This window comes from Mustela nigripes, chromosome 14, assembly GCF_022355385.1.
Source record: "Mustela nigripes isolate SB6536 chromosome 14, MUSNIG.SB6536, whole genome shotgun sequence".
NCBI classification, from domain to species: domain Eukaryota; kingdom Metazoa; phylum Chordata; class Mammalia; order Carnivora; family Mustelidae; genus Mustela; species Mustela nigripes.
The window spans coordinates 86164700-86182345 of record NC_081570.1 but is presented as its reverse complement, the minus strand read 5'-3'; the positions used below and the strand labels follow the sequence as shown (position 1 = coordinate 86182345).

General features: G+C 37.3%; 1 protein-coding gene across 2 annotated transcripts in view; it reads right to left on the bottom strand.

The window, feature by feature from the left end:
- Window positions 1–17579, bottom strand: part of SLC30A7 (solute carrier family 30 member 7) — an 88367-nt gene extending 70788 nt beyond the window's left edge. For both annotated transcript variants that reach the window (XM_059375521.1, XM_059375522.1), the window contains exons 1-3: window positions 17308–17579; window positions 16988–17089; window positions 2412–2525 (exon numbers count right to left, since the gene is read on the bottom strand). In XM_059375521.1, the coding sequence (XP_059231504.1) occupies window positions 2412–2525; window positions 16988–17089; window positions 17308–17387 (296 nt within the window). In that variant the 5' untranslated portion in view covers window positions 17388–17579. The remainder of the gene's footprint in view (window positions 1–2411; window positions 2526–16987; window positions 17090–17307) is intronic.
- Window positions 17580–17646: the final 67 nt, after the last annotated feature.

Below are 17646 nucleotides of genomic sequence, written 5' to 3'. Positions count from 1 at the left end.
CAAATGCTGCATTAGATTTTACTAATTTTTCCCTTCTCAAAAGAAAAAGCAAACAAGAAGACAAAACAAGAAATAAAAAGGTGGCAAGAATATCACTCTCCTATATTAACTAGAGTTGAATAGTTAAAAGCTATGATACTGAGGTATTCAAAGCTGTTCCTAAAAACCATCTTAGAATGGGACACTGTGCTTTATAAATAGAAAACAACAAGTACCCTAAGATTTAAGGTACTGATAATTTTAATTGTCACCTACTGTTTATCCTGAATACTTTTTAAAATTTTTTTCTGAAAAATTGTTAAGTAAAATATTCTAATCAGATTTTTTATTTATAGTACATATGAATTACTAATTTTCCAACATAGGATTAGAACTTTACATGCAATCTTTCTTTAATGATCCAAAATACACTTGGGAATCTTTTGATTGCATAATGCCATGGAAAATGTTCTCTTCTGAGCTATTTGGATTTATAGATATAGAGATCCCTCACTGTACTCAATAGAAACAGTATATTAGTGTTTTTTTTTTTTTTTTTAAAGATTTTATTTATTTATTTGACAGAGAGAGATCACAAGCAGGCAGAGAGGCAGGCAGAGAGAGAGGAGGAAGCAGGCTCCCTGCTGAGCAGAGAGCCCGACGTGGGACTCGATCCCAGCACCCTGAGATCATGACCTGAGCCGAAGGCAGCGGCTTAACCCACTGAGCCACCCAGGCGCCCTATATTAGTGTTTTTTGTCTCACTTTAATAATCTTACAAATAGCCACATCACTTTGGTTATACCCCAAATCAGCAAGTTCTGTCACAGAATTTCATCTTTCCTTTTTTTTTTTCATCTATCTTTCTTTTGGCACTTGTCACAATGTACAGTTTTTATGGTATTTTTTACAGCATTGTTTCCTCATTAGAGCACAAGTTCCTCCAAGGCAGAAGCCATGTTTTATTCATCTTTAAAAGTAGCAAAGAGCCAGACTCATATGGGCCCTCGATAAATATCTGAAGAGAACAAGAGCACATAAAAGAGAAAGTGCATGCATTCTGGCTTGAGAACAAAAGCGATGGTGGAGAGAAAGAAGAAGTAGTGAGGGAACAAGAGTAAAAGAGAGAACAGGAAACAGTGTGCATAAGACTGTGGATGTGAGCAGGTAGGACAGAAGGAGAGACACTATAAAGGAAAGGGAACCTTCCGGAAGGAGGATTAGTGAAAAAAGGAAAGAGACTGGGGAAGGAAGAGAAGAAAGAACTAGGGCTAAGAAGTTAAGAGGGAGGAGGAATAAGAGCCTGAGAGAGACAGTGGCCGAGGGTAGAGAGAGAGAGAAAAAAAAAAAAAAAAAAACAGGAGAAAAGAAAGATAAAAGATGTGTGGGAGAGAGAAAGAGAGGAAGGGGTGTGAAAGGCCGAGGAACAGGGAGAGATCATGAGCAGAGGCACAAGGAACTGGAAAAAAAAAACAAGAGAAGGGAGGCGGGAGTTCAGGACAGATGGCAGAGAAGATGAGGATGGGATGAGAGTGAAAGAGAAAACAGGTAAGAGTGAAGAAAGGAGATAATGTGAGAAAGCACTCACAAGGGAGGGGGACAGAAGAGAAAGAGTCAACAAGTAAGAGGTGAGAGAGGGGAACAGGAAAGAGAAAGAAGGTGGAGAGACAGAGAAGGAAGGTATTACCCCTAAGTGCTGCTTACACATAAATATAATTACACTGCAAAATACTCTATGAACTTGAAAAAGAAAACATTCAGGCAGAGTCAATCAAACACTGGACACTCCACTGCTTCTCCCAATCAGAGATGGCAAAAGGCAAACTCTGCCTCTAAATAGTACTAGGCTCAGAAGTGAGACCAGATGTTCCAATATAGTCTCTCCAGCATAAAAACACTCTCCAATATTTGACTAATTATCCAAATTGAGCAAGAGTACGAAAAGAAACATTTTTCATAAAAGCATAGCTTGAAGAGGGTAAATAATATAAAATCACATCAGGAAATGATAACTTTAAATAAGTCAGTAACAAAATATCCGTCTAAAAAAGAAACATGACCATTTTTATATACTGAAAGTTTCTTCTTCTCCCCCATCCCCCCAAAATAGGTTAAGCAAAAAATTTCACTTAAAAATTTTTGGTAAAACCAAGATGTCCTATCTCTAAGCAAAAGAACGCAAAAGAATTTAGATGCAAAAAAAAAGTACATGCTCTAGATTCCAATTAAACACCGTTCCAAAACAGGTGAAACGAATCCACTGAGTTAGGGAGTACTGCACAGGAAGGACCCAGAAGGAGGCGATGGGGGGCAGGCGGGTTAAGGGCTCAAGTTACACAAATGTGTTCAATTTGTGAAGATTCATGTGCTTAAGATTTGTATTTTTTATGTATTTCTTATGCTTTAATTAAAAGGTTTTTAAAAAGTCTTACCCATAAGAGAAAGCATCATTATCTCTCCATTTTGAAATAACAGATGCTGCCAATCCAGCCAAAATGGCAGTGCTATCGAAAAACATGTGAAAAGAGTCGGAAATCAAGCCTAAGCTGTAAAAGAACAGACATATTGGCATATTATAATAGTAACCAAATAGTAAGCATCCTTCTCTAAATTCTCTCAATGTCCTTCTGCTTATCAGGAACTAATCTTCTAAAAAGACAACCTTGAAATACCATATATAGAAAAATATTAAGGACAAATTTTAAACACCTAAGAAGGAAATCCTAACTACCCTTGCTCAAGGGGGAAAAAAAACAGCTTCTACTGAAAGAGGGGTAAAAACAAAGCTAGCTGCTACTGGAGAAGGGGCAGGAATTTGTCCACCCCCTGGTCACTGGTAGAGGTCAGCTGCCACTGAAAGAGAGAGAGAGAAAAACCCAGCCATCTACTGCTGGGGGAAAGTCTGAAGCCACATTGGGCCAAGATCTTACATTGATAAAAAGCAAAGGTCTGCTGCTGTTGGAAGAGGGTAAGACAACGGTTTCTTCTTTTGATAAAAGGCTGTGGGGAGAGGTGGGAAAAGGGGCAGGAACATTAATAATACCCACTCTGGCTCTAAGTATGAAGGGACTGCCTAAAAATAAGGCTCCAGCACGAGAACCAAATTCTCTCTCCCCTGCAACCAAAGCCTTGACTAGAGTACAAAACAATAGCAATCTATCTGCGAGAGCTGAGCAAGGGCAGACTCCCCTGGGGCAAGGTGTGCAGGGCTTGCTGAAAACTGAGAGTGGAGCAAGAACACTGAAAAAATCCTCCAGGACCCCAAGCCCTACCCTAAACAGAAGCCACTCAAAAAATCTGAAGTCAGTGGCTGGTTGCTAGTTAACTATTGATCAGAGACTCAAAACCCCCACACTAATGGCCTGACAAAGTAATAGGTGTGCACATTTCTGGGCATCAATACTATTAACCTTGGTCCCTATTATTTTTTTAAACATAAATTTTACCAAACATTTAAAGAACAATAAATACCAATCCCTTACAAACTCTTCCAAAAAAACAGATCATGAAGAAATGCTTCCCAATTCACTGTATAAAAGCAGTATTACTCTCAGACCAAAATGCATACCAAAATGAGACAAAAGACACTACAAGAAATGAAAGAGACTAATCTTTCTCAAATATACATAAAAAATCTTCAACAAATACTAGCAAATGGAATCTAAGAATATATATTTTTAAAAGTATACACCGTGACCAAGTGGGATTAATCCCAACAATGGAAGGTTGGTTCGATATATGAAAATCAATCAATCAAACACATTATATCAATAGGATAAAAGACAAAAACCACAAGATCATCTCAACAGGTGCCAAAAGAGTTGGACAAAATTTAACATTCCCCTTCATAACAAAAACACTCAACACACTTGGAATAGAAAGAACTTCCTCAATTCTTAACTGGCATCTACGAAAACCCCACAGCACAATTAATGGCTAATGACTGAATGTTTCCCCCTAAGATCAGGTATAAGATAAGGCTGTCCCCTCTCACTACTTCTATTTAACATTATACTGGAGGATCTAACAAGGGAAGTTAGGAGGAAATAAACGACACCCAGACTGGAAGTGAAGGAATAAAACTATCACTATTTGCAGATGACAGGATCTTATATATATAAAATCTTAAGGACTCCACTAAAAACCTATTAAAATAAATAAGTTTGGCAAGGGTGCAGGACACAGTTATCAACATACAAAAATGAACTGTATTCCTATATAGGAATGATATAAAAAATAAAATAAAATTTCCACTTGCAATAGCATAAAAAAAATACACATTTAACAAAAAAGTATAAAATTTATACTCTAAAACTATAGAATACTGATGAAAAAATTAAAAAGACCTAAATAAATGGGAAGACATCCATATTTATGGATCAGAAAACAATACTGTTATAATGCCAATACTTCCCCAATTGATCTACAGATACAACTCACTCCTATCAAAATCCCAGCTGACTTCTTTGAAAAAAGTGATATTCTTAAAATTCATACAGAAAAGCAAAGGTGGAGGACTCAAACTTCCCAATTTCAAAGTTTACTACAGAGTTACAGTAATCAAAACAGTGTGGTGCCGGCACAAAAGTAAACCTATAGAGCAATGGAACAGAATTTAGAATCTAGAAACAAATCCTTACATTTATGGTCAACTGACTTCTGACAAGGATGCCAAGATGCAAAGAACAGTGTTTTCAACAAATGCACTGTTACACCTGGATACCCACATGCAAAAAATGGTTTTTGCCCTTACTTCATACCATACACAAAAATTGACCCAAAATAGATCAAAGACCTACGCATAAAATCTAAAATATTCACCACGTTGGATTGGGCAACAGTTTCTTATATAAATAAGACATCAAAAGCACAAGTAACAGCAAAAACAGAAAACACAGACTGGACATCACTGGAATTTTAAAATTTATATTCCTCCAAGGACAATAATAACTAAGTTAAAAGATAATGCATGTGTGTGAGGAAGTATCTGCCAATCATATATTTAACAAGGGGCTTGTATCCAGAGTATAGGAAGAACTCTTTTTCTGTTTTAAAAAAAAATTTTTTTTAAGATCTTATTTATTTATTTGACAGACAGAAACCACAAGCAGGCAGAGAGGCAGGCAGAGAGAGAGGAGGAAGCAATCTCCCTGCTAAGCAGAGAGCCCAATGCGGGGCTTGATCCCAGGACCCTGAGATCATGACCTGAGCCGAATGCAGAAGCTTTAACCCGCTGAGCCACCCAGGTGCCCCTTAAAATATGTTTTTAAGTAATCTCTACACCCAACAGGGGCCTCGAACTCACAACCGTAAGATAAACAGTTGCGGGCTCCACCGTCTGAGCTAGGGAGGAAAAACTCTTAAAACACTTCAAAAAAAAAAAATAACCCATTTTATTTCTCTCTTCCTTTCTTTTTTTTAAAGATTCATGTATTCATTTGAAAGAGAGCGAGCGAGCTCCAGAGGGAGGGGTAGAAGGAGAGAGACTCTTAAGCAGTCTCTGCACTGAGTGTGGAGCCTGATGCAGTGCCAGATCTCATGACCCTGAGATCACAACCTGAGCCAAAACCAAGGTGTCACTTAAACAACTATGTCATCCAGAAGCCCCAAGATAAATCATCTTATTTTTTAAATGAACAAAGAACCTGAGTAAACATTTCTCCAAAAAAAAACCACAAATGGCCAATAAACACATAAAAGATACTAAACATCATTAACTACCTTTCAGGGAATTGCAATTCAAAACAATGAGAAACACCTTCATACCCACACTTTGATAACTAAATAAAAAAAAAAAAATCAGTAAGAAGTGTTGGTGAGGATGTAGAGAAACCAGAATTCTCCCACACTGCTGGAATATTATTTGGCAATAAAAATAAATGAATGCTCACACATGCAGAATATGGATGACCCTTGAAAACATCATGCTAAGTACAACAAACCTGTCACAAAGGATCATACATTATGATTCCATTTATATGAAAGGCCAGAGTAGGCTAATATATACAGACAGAAAGTAGATTAGTGGTTGCCTAGAATTAGGGCAAATCAGGGGATAAGGGAATTAGAGGGCAATGGCTACAGGATATTAAAAGCCATTTAATTATATACCTTAATCAGTGAATTGTATGGTATATGAATTATCTCAATAAAGCCCTTTTTAAAAAATGATAACTATTTAAGGCAGAGATCAGCAAGCTATGGCCCAGATCACCACCTATTTTTGTAAATAAAGTTTTACTGGAACACAGTTAAACTCATCCATTTATATACTGTCAACCGTTGCTTCTGTGCTGTAACAGTAGAATAGAGAAGTTGTGAGAGACCTTATGGCCCTTGAAGCCTAAAATATTCACCATCTGCTGTTTAGAGAAAGTTTGCTAACTCCTGATATAAAGCAACACAGGTGCACTGTATTATGGAGTTTCAACGCATAAAAGTGAAATGAATGGCAATAAGCGCTTAGGACAGTAGAAAATAGAAGTTTTTTAAAAAAGATAAACATACTTGTGGGAAGTTAAAAATCCCTATTATGCACACTAAAGCAACCACTAAAAAAAGTCACTAAAGGAGGGACACAGAATTCTGCACCAACACAAAGCAGATGTTCTGCTACCACTGAAAAAAGAGCAGGAAACTCACTCTCACCAGAGACTATCCACATGTACACAGCAGAGTTTTGCTTTCACAAGAGGGGCAAAAATGTTGAAAACAACACAAAACTTACTCCCAAGGCCAGGTTCACAGGGCCTGCCTAAGACTGAGACAGGGTTAAATTATGAATGCTCCCTGCTGTCGCTAAAAACCTAGCTCTAAGTAATAAGAAACAGCAGCCTACAGCTTGGGGGGAGTGCTAACAGGGAGGGTGCGAATGCCATGAATATGAAGAGAAAGCTTCTGTGACACATGCAAAAACCTAACCAAATAATGCCTTGACAGAAGATGCATATCTATTTCTAGTTTATAAATACTATTATCTTAATAACCACAGCTTTTTATTCACTATGTCCAGCCTTTGATCAAAAATTTCAAGATAAAGAGTACGAGAAAGAACTCAATGCGAATAAAGCAGTCACCAGAACCAGACCAAGATACTGGCTCAGATACTGGAACTATCATCACTATAATTAATATGTTAAAGGATCTATGGGAAAAGGTGAACAAAATGTATGAATTACTGGGGAATTCCAGCAGAAAAATATGAGATTTTTAAAAAAAGATTTATTAATGCAAGAGAGAGAGAGAGAGAGAGAGAACATGAATGGGATGGGCAGAGGGAGTGGGAGAGAATTCCAAGCAGACACTAAGCTGAGCAGGGAGCCTGACATGGGGCTCCATCTCACAACCTTGAGATCATGACCTGAGCCAAAACCAAGAGTCTCCTGCTCAACAACTGTGTCATCCGGGAGACCCTGAAAAAAAATTTTTTTTTTAGATTTTATTTATTTATTTGACAGACAGATCACAAGTAGGCAGAGAGAGAGAGAGGAGGAAGCAGGCTCCCTACTGAGCAGAGAGCCAGATGCGGGGCTTGATCCGAGGACCTTGGGATCATGACCTGAGCCGAAGGCAGAGGCTTTAACCCACTGAGCCACCCAGGTGCCCATGAAATATTTTTTAAAAAAAAGTAAATGGAAGGGCACCAGTTGTTTGAGTATCCAGCTCCTCATTTCAGCTCAGGTCATGATCTCATGGTCATGGATCCAGCCACCATGAGGAGCTCTGTGCTCAGTGAGGAGTCTGCTGGGGATTCTCTCTTTCCCTCTGCCCCTTCCCCTGCTTCCACATGCATGCATGCACACATTCTCTCTCAAATAAAATACTTATAAGAAAAAAATTTTGAAAAATAAAAAATGAAAATTAAATGGAAATGGGAGAAATAAAAAACAAGGTATCAGTGCTGAATAATTCTTCCAACTGGTTTATGAGAAGACTGGACACAGCTAAAGAAATAATTCAGTGAACTTGAAGATAGCTCAATAGAAATGTTCTGAAAGCAAGCATATCAACAGCTCAATATTTAAAACTAAGGTGTATCAGAGTGGTTAGGAGCACTACTTCTGAAGTCAGAGTACCTGGGTTCAAATCCCAGTTCCACGACTTACTAGTTCTGACAATCTCAAATTGCTTAACTACTTTGCACCTCAATTTTGCCCTCACTTAAACAGGATAATAATAAAAATGTCTGTCAAATAAATAAATAAAATCTTTAAAAAAATAAAAATAAAAAAAATAAAAATGTCATAAATGTTATAATGATTGAATTAGTATCTGTGAAACATTTATCACAGTGCTTGCCACAATTAAGCTATATTAATATTCCTATTATTACCATTATTATTAAATGCCTATATTAATTACTAATATCTCATAATACCTAGTGTTCCCCCCATGACCTATAGCTCTTGACAATTTGGCCAGACACCAGAGCCTTCAGTTATAAGTGCTACAAACTAAAGTGAAAACCATTCCTCACCTAAGTAGAAAAAGTAGTTTTAAAATGTTCTCATAATCTGGAATAATTATAAAATTAGAAAATGAAGTAAAACAATACAATACATTAAAAAATACAATAATTTTTTTAAAAAGATTTATTTATTCTAGAGAGACACAAGGAGCGAGCGAGCGAGGGCAGGCAGCGGGGAGGAACAGAGGGGCAGAGACAAACTGACTCCACACTGAGCATGGAGCCCCACCTCAGGGCTCAATCTTAGGTCCTGAAATCAGGACCTCAGTCAAAACCAAGGGTCAGGGGCTTAACTGACTGAGCCACCCAGATGCCCCCCAAAATACAATAACTTGTAAATCTCTTTCAAGTCATCAAGAAGTATTTTGGAAAATGTCTTAAATTTTATCTTAAACTTTGTATACTTTATTCAAATATAGATGCATAATACAGTTTAAGCACTGTTTGTACTCATTTAATACCCAACTCAAAGCAGAATGAGAATAAAGGAATAAATAAAGACTAAATAAGAAAACTGATGCCTGAGGAGGACACAGTAAAGGTTCAATTCTCTCGGATCTGTTATTTTATTATTATTTTTTTTAAGATTATTTATTTATTTATTTGACAGATAGAGATCACAAGTACTCAAAGAGGCAGGCAGAGAGAGAGGAAGGGAAGCAGGCCCCCAGGACCCTGGGATCATGACCTGAGCTAAAGGCAGAGGCTTTAACACACTGAGCCATCCAGGTGCCCCTCAGATCTGTTATTTTAAAAAACTTTCCTTGAATAATTGGATCTCTATAATACTACTTGAACCTTATAATACTTGAACCTTAACAGTCATGTAACACTGAAAATAATAACTTTATTATATTTTCAAATATGAAAGACCCATTTGATGAATATCTCTGTACTGTATTATAAAACCACTAGTAAAGACATTGCTTGTGATTTTTTTTTCTATGCTGTGACAAAGGACTAATATGGTAAGTTACTTTCAAAATTTGGTTTCAGAAAATGATCTATACTGATAAAACAAAGTAGTCGTTTTGTAGTAAAACCAGACAATGAAAATTTTTACCCATCCTCCCTTAACTTTATGGAATTTTACAACTAGATTTAAAAGTCAATTTTAGTAACTACCTTAATTTACATATTTAGTAGGCTTATTTTTTTCACCCTATAAATAGTTCTTAACAGTTTTCTTTCTTAATTTAAGGATTTTATTATATATGTGATTTCTATTTTAAATGGCCATAAATTAGTTGTAGAAGGTTCAGGGTATTCATTCTAAATAAATATAAATTAAAAAATATTTACTGATATACAGATGTATGCATATATTTAGTAAAACCTGGTATGGGTTGAATTGTGTCCTCTTCCAAATTCTTAATTTTAAGTCCTACATCTCCAGTACCTAAGAATGTGAGCCAGTTTGGAAACAGGGTCACTGCAGACGTAATTCATTAAGATTAGGTCAGTAAGGTGGGCCCAGATCCAATGACTATTGTCCTTAGAACAAGGGGAAACCCGGAGACAGACCGCACCCACAGAGACCACTGAGTCAAGATAAAGTATCAGATGAAACTTCTACAAGCCAAGGAATGTGAAAGATTGCCAGCAAAGCAACTGAAGCTAAGGGAAAGAAAGCATAAACAGATTCTTCCTGGCCGACCTCAGAAGGAACTAGCATGGCCAATTCCTTGATCTTAGAATTCGAGTCTTCAGAACCAGAAATTGTGGTACTTTGTTACAGTGGCCCTAGCAAATTAATACACACTATCTTTTTTTTATGACAAATTTATTTTAAATATATTTAGTGGACATCACACATTGCCCTAAGAGGGGAAAGATGGTGAATGTCTTCTGTATACTACACCAATTAGGTTCCCTTTTCAAGAGTTTTAAATATAGCTTGGGAATTTTAATACTCATCAAAATGAGATTTTAATTTTATTTAAATTTTAAGTAACTTTAATTTTCATTAAAATGTTATTTCATTTTCAGTATACTGTAAAATATGAGTCTACCTGAAAAACCATTCTCTCTTCTAAAGTGGAAGAATATCATGTTCTTAAAGCATTGCAAATGGTCTTTTTATTTAAACCTGGTATCATGATTTGAAAATACTCAGCGGCAACTCTGTGGGCAAACTCATATGAAAAAGTATATTTCTAGTTCTCTATTCACCTATCATGTATCAAAATACTACTCCTTAGGAAGGTCAATTTAATTGTTCCTCTTCAGGATTAGCAAATGTTTCCTATTTTGAATTATCATTTAAACTACATGGCATAGGGGCACCTGGGTGGCTCAGTGGGTTAAAGCCTCTGCCTTCGGCTCAGGTCATGATCCCAGGATCCTGGAATCGAGTCCCGCATTGGGCTCTCTGCTCAGCAGGGATCCTGCTTCCTCCTCTCTCTCTGCCTGCCTCTCTGCCTACTTGTGATCTCTGTCTGTCATATAAATAAATAAAAATCTTAAAAAAAAATACATGGCATAAATTTCCTTATAAATGAAGACAGCACAGAGAGTATTTCACAGTATCTGATATATATACCAAATGTAACCTGATGAAGAAAAATTAGTTGCTAAAAGCAGCACTCTTGTGCTGCTCATCTTTAAAAATTGTCAGTTTCTCTATGATTTTTTAACTTTTTTAAAGTGACTACTTTCTAAAGATATTTTAATAATGAAAACTTCTTAGGATACAAAAGAGAAACCTGATCGTTGAAGCAAAATATAATAAATGTAAATAGAACATTTAGCAAAAGAAACTTTCGAAAAAGATTTTAAGGTCTACTAGAGGCAAAAACAAGGGAAGGAAGAAAAAAGCCCATAAATTAAGACTTAAGACACATATCCACCAAATACTATAGATCTTGTTGGGATTAGATCATGTTTGGATTCTGATTTATTACAACAACTATAAAAAGAAATTATGAGATAATAAGGGTCATCTGAACACTTTTAACTAGACAACTGATATTAATAAATTGCTAATTTTTTAATGTTGCCAATTTTTTTTTTTAAAGATTTTATTTATTTATTTGACAGAGGGAGATCACAAGTAGGCAGAGAGGCAGGCAGAGAGAGAGAGGAGGAAGCAGGCTCCCCGCTGAGCAGAGAGCCCGATGCGGGACTCGATCCCAGGACCCTGAGATCATGACCTGAGCCGAAGGCAGCGGCTTAACCCACTGAGCCACCCAGGCGCCCTAATGTTGCCAATTTTTAAAGATGAGAATGGCATTGAGTAATATTTTTTAAAAAGGGGGTGGGCTCTTATTTTTTAGACACTCATTCTGAAGCATTAGTATTTCTTTTGAAAGAAATTACAGTTGGTACCTGTGTTAAAATAATCCAGTGGTAGGACACGTAAAAGCATAAGGAAGGTAAAGGCAAGAGGAAATGGAATAAGTTACATTGACAAATGTTAAATCTGGGTGATGGGAAGGGACATGAGGTTCATTAAACTCTCTACTTTCACTTATGTTTAAAATTTTCCATACTAAAAAATTTTAAAAAAGGTCTATTGGTAACCAAGCTACAGTATATTTACAGTAGTTGTTAAAGATTAATTAAAAATTGAATATAGGGAATAATCAAGATAGATTTTCCTTAGATGGAACGGAGAAAAGAAACACCTAACTCTCAATTTATTACCAAGAAATCAGAATCCTGACATTTGTATAAATTGTTAAACTAATGACAGTGACAACAAAAAACCCTCAACTCCACTACATTCCATTATATAATCCCTTACTTAAAAAAATTCTCAGCAAAATGGAATATTTATCTGCATTTTTAAGATGAAAAGTAAAACTGTAGGAAAATAAAAGTCATGACCATGGACTGGGAAGCAATGTTGTTTTTTGAGAGACAAGCTGATAGAAGATTAAGATACACATGTTTTAATTCTATTGAAAAATGCAATTAATGGTGTTTTCTTTACTGAGGAGTTACTTTACAAGCATATGCTATAACATATTATACAGAAATAGGAACAAATCTATGTCCGGTATGGCCTAAAACATTTCCTGAACAAATATTTACTTTGGTAATACAAAGACATTTATCTTTAGAGTTGTATGATTTCCCTTTATGTCTAAAGGGAAAATGATTGTAATAGCCTTGGTAAAAAATATTACTGAAATTAAATTTTCTAACAGACAGTGAAGTACACATAAAATAAAACAGAGTAAGAACAAAGGAAACTATACTGAGATACTAGAAAAAAAAATCGTGGTGTAGTGGAAAAAAAAACAAAAATGAAAACAAAAACAATGAGAGGTGCTTCTAGGCTCTCTTGTTACTCTAGGGGAAAAAAACTCTGGGCCTCAGTTTTCTATCTATAAAAGAAGTCAAACTAGCTTATCTCTTTCTAGTCCCACTTGCTGAGCCTACAGTATCTTTCCTAGCAAAGAATCTTTGACTTTCAGCAGAATACCTGTTTGACTGGAACAAAGACATTTGCAACCAGGCATGACCAAATTGATAAAGGTTTAGCCACTGAAATATAAGTCAAAGTGCTCTACGTCTGTCCAGATAAATCACCTTAAAAGACACTATATACACTTTTTACCAGTTTTTCTCTCCATTCTGAACAATCTGCTGCTAGGAATGGCTGGAACTCTAATAGCCATCCTGGAAATAAAGTTTTGTCTTATTTAAGAAATCATTATTTGGAGATTTTTCTGTAATTTCAGAAAGAATTTAATCTTTGTACAAAACCACATACTTGGGGCACCTGGATGGCTCAGTCGTTAAGCATCTGCCTTTGGCTCAGGTCATGATCCCAGAGTCCCTGTACTCCCTGCTCAGTAGTAAGCCTGATTCTCCCTCTCCCACTTCCCCTGCTTATATTCCCTCTCTCCCTATTTTACTCTCTCTGTAAAACAAATAAATAAAATTAAAAAAAAACATACTTATACTATATTAATTTGAGATTTAGTAGTTACTCAACAATAAATAGCAATGAAAATGCTAGAAGGAAAGAGAACTCTACAGAATGAAAAAATCACATATGGTACTCCTACTATTTTCCTACCAACTTCAAAGAATAAGAGAAAAGAGGAGTTTAATGATTTCTCCCCTCTACTAGGGCTAGTTAGTATATTTAGTGTAGGTAGATTAATTCCATATATTCATTATTCCCTCCTTCTTCATTCAGCAAATATGTATTAAGCACACTATGTGCCATGTACGGAGGTGCCTGAGTAAGACAGAAAAGATCGATACTTTAATAAATTTTACATTCTAGTGGAAAAATAAAAAGCAGTGGATATTTAATGGTGGAAAAATACACAAAGGGCTTAGCTATCCTTCCACTGATGACACATTCCCACCATCAAAAATATAAACCAACCATAAGTTCTTCTTCTTCTTTTTTTTTTTTTTTTAAGATTAATTTATTTATTTGGGAGAGAGAGAGGAAAAAAAAACGCATGCACACAGAGGGAGAAAGAAAAGCAGACTTCCCACTGAACAGGGAGCCTGATGCTAGGACCCTGAGGTCAGGGGACCTGAGCCAAAGGCAGACGCCTAACTGAATGAGACACCTAACCAAATGGCCTAAGTTCTTCCTTTAAATAATAAAGTCTCCAGAAGAGACTGTAGACTCAGAAACAAACTGAGGGTTTTGGAGGGGGCAGGGTGGAGGGTGCGGTGAGACTGGTGGTGGGTACTATGGAGGGCACGTATTACATGGAGCACTGGGTGTGGTGCATAAACAATGAATTTTGGAACACTGAAAAAAAATAATTAAAAAAAAAAGTCTCTAAATAAAAAACACAACTATTTAACATTTTTTGCAACTAGTTCAACTGTTTCCATAAACCTTTATTTGTGAAGAGAGAGCATGTTTTATCCATCTTTTAATTCCATAATAGAAAAAAACTGACATTTCATGTTCACATCTTGAAGCTTAATTTTTATAGAATGAAAATGAACACAAAAATGACTACGATAAAATAAATTTTGGTGAGGTTTTTCAAGTAACTTAAAATGTAATTGAAACTTCAGGAACAGAGATAATCTAGTCAAATAAAGAAACTGTTGATTAGTCAACAGAAGGGACTAAAAACTGTAATATCTGAATAAGACATAGAAATCCAGATTATGAAAAGGCCCAAGCAATTTATAAATATGCCAACGCTTCAACAGCTACGTATTGGACTCTCAATCCTCTGATAAAAATTAGTATTAGGGGGCGCCTGGGTGGCTCAGTGGTTTAAAGCCTCTGTCTTGGGCTCAGGTTGTGATCCCAGGGTCCTGGGATCGAGCCCTGCATCGGGCTCCCTGCTCAGCAGGCAGCCTGCTTCCCTTCCTCTCTCTCTGCCTGCCTCTCTGCATACCTGTGATCTCTGTCTATCAAATAAATAAAATCCTTAAAAAAAAATTAGTATTAGGTAATAAGTGGTTATGGATATGGAAGTTAACATAATGATGAATACCTACTAAATGATTTAGGTATGACAAATACTAGTTCAGAGCTAGATTTCAAATGTGGAAGATAAAACAACATAATCAGAGAGAGTAAACTGGAGGAAAAGAGATCCTAAGGTCAGGAGAACAAGCCACTAAAGGGCAGAAGAAAAAGTCATGTACCACTGATGTTTTTCTTGTGTACCGATGCATGTAGACAAATGACTTGGAAAACAATGGTTTTTAGTACAGTTGATCTATGCACAACACATGCTTGAACTGCTGGAGTCCACTTGTACGCAGATATTTTTCCATACATTATAGTACCATAAATGTATTTTCTCTTCCTTATTATTTTCTTAATAAGATTTCTTTAGCCTACTTTATTTTAAGAATACAATGCATAATACATATAACATACAAAATACATATTAATCAACTGTTCATGTTATCGCTAAGGCTTATGGCTGATAGTAGGCTATTTGAAGTTAAGTTCTGGGGGGAGTCAAAAATTATACACAGATTTCTGACTGCACAAGGTTCACGCTCCAATCCCCATGTTGTTCAAAGGTCAACTATAATTTCCTCAATAGACCTCTACAGATAAAAAATTCACTTTACACTTAACTTTCCATGAAACAAGTGGTTTAGGCACTTCAAATATTATTTCCTTGATCAAGACATTTCACACAGTAATTTATGCATGGAAGGCCACAGTGTATTATAATATAAAGTAACTGTAGCTAAAGTGTACATATGCAAACCAAGTTATAGTCTTGATACAGTTAGTACATATGCCACGATTTGGCATAATTTAAGAAGAGAAAAATAAATTATAAATACTGTATATTTATAATAAAGTTTGATTTACAATACATCATAGTGCTTTTACTATACACAATATATCGAAGGACAGTCCTATTATAGGATACCTATATCAGCTTCCCCAAAAATTTAAAGTGGTTATTATGTATACTAAGATTTTATTATCTTTCAATGTGCCTTTTAAAGAGGTGACTAAATCAATAACCTTCATAATGTACTGAGTATTTTTTATAAAATTGAGTTGACATCTGAACTGAAAAGAAGTCCACTTTTTCACACAAAAATGTAAATGTCACAAAAAATGGTGATCTTATTTAATGTCATTGTTCATTCTTAATAGAGATTAAGATCAAGGACAGAAAGTCTCTCTGAAAATGGACTAAGGAAAAAAGACTAACTCTAATTAACAGAAAATAAAGCATAAATGGCATGGGTTCTTAAGCTGCGGTTCAAGAGGTATTTCAAGGAACACAGTATCACCCTGAAATTTTATATAAAATTTTAAGTGTTGGTTTTTATCAGATTCTCATATGAGTGTGAGATTTAAAGAGCACTCAGCACACTTAGAAGTGTAATGACCTTATTGTTAGCTGAAGAATTTTACAAGCCCCTACGTTATTCAACAACAAATACCCAAACAGTGCTTCACTTACAGAATCCCTGAATTTTACTCTTCCTAAAGAAGTTTCAAAACCAAACAAACCCAAAGATGGCACATACAAACCCATCAATTCAAGAGATGTAAGTTTGTAGAAAACTATATGGGATTTTCTACTGCAGTCAAAATCAAGAGGAAAATCAAGAGACAGTTGTAACATATTTCTCTGGGTATACCCTTTATAAAGCCCTTTCCCACCCCAAGACCTAATAAATTAAGCTGAACATCTCAGATATTCCCTCTCGGAATCTTAAGGGTGAAAACCAAATGCCACTCCCCCACGAGGGAAGCAAGGAACACTCCCACCCCCAAAGAGGCAGGAAACAGGTTTCTCCCGATTTCAAGAAAGTGAGCAAAGCTAAGGTTTGTAGTCAAGGAGGACTATCAGCCAAAATGAAGGAGACTTGTCACTGCTGTTTGACGGGAGGGGTGGGAGGGCGGGACCCAAATCTTAATGCTACTGCACTCGATGGGCCCCGGATCTTCAACGTAGCCTTTCCAGATTGGTGTGGAATTGAGAAAGCCACTCAGCAGCAGAGCTGAATGGCAAAGGCAAGACCTGAACCTCCTGGTGAGGAGCTACGTGGCACTAAGCAAACAGGGCTTCGTCTCCCCCACCCCCTGCTTCCGCCCTGCTTTTCCCTTTTGGTTACCAGTTGCTCCAGATGCCGTAGAGTAGTTCAACAAAAGCGAAAGAGAGGTTCAGGCACAGGAAGAAAAACAGGTTCCGGGACGTCTTGTCCGACAGGATAGACCTGGGAGTGATAAAAGTGGAGAAGAGGCGGGAGTCAAAGCGGTGCCAGGACCCGGAGGTTGGGTGCCCTTTCAAGACCCTCCCAGTCCAAACGCTCCTTTCCTCACAGCGAAGGAAGCTGTCCCTGACGCTCCCGCCCTGGACCTCGGGCCATCCTTAGGTCTGGGCCTTCTCCCCTTCGACCGGATACCCCCTTCCCGCAAAAAGAGCACCCCGCACCTAAACCAGCCCGAAATCTTGCCGAACAGATTGAACTTGGGTGGTTTGTATTCATCGTCCTTGATGGACAGGGGCAACATCTTCTCCGCCCGGCGAAAGGCCGGGTCTACTCCCCTCTAGAAGTGGATCCGTGGGTGATGGCAGTGACAGTGGTGACGCCTCAGACGGGATTCCCCAGCGTTTGTCCCGGGCCGCGCGCCGCTTCGAGACACAGACAGACACAGACACACACCCGGGAACTCGCCGACTTCCGGCCCGGGCCGCGCAACGCGTCCTGGGACGCGAAAGGGAGAGGCGGGGCCGGGGGCGGAGCCAGCGCGGCGGGGGAGGCGGGGCTTA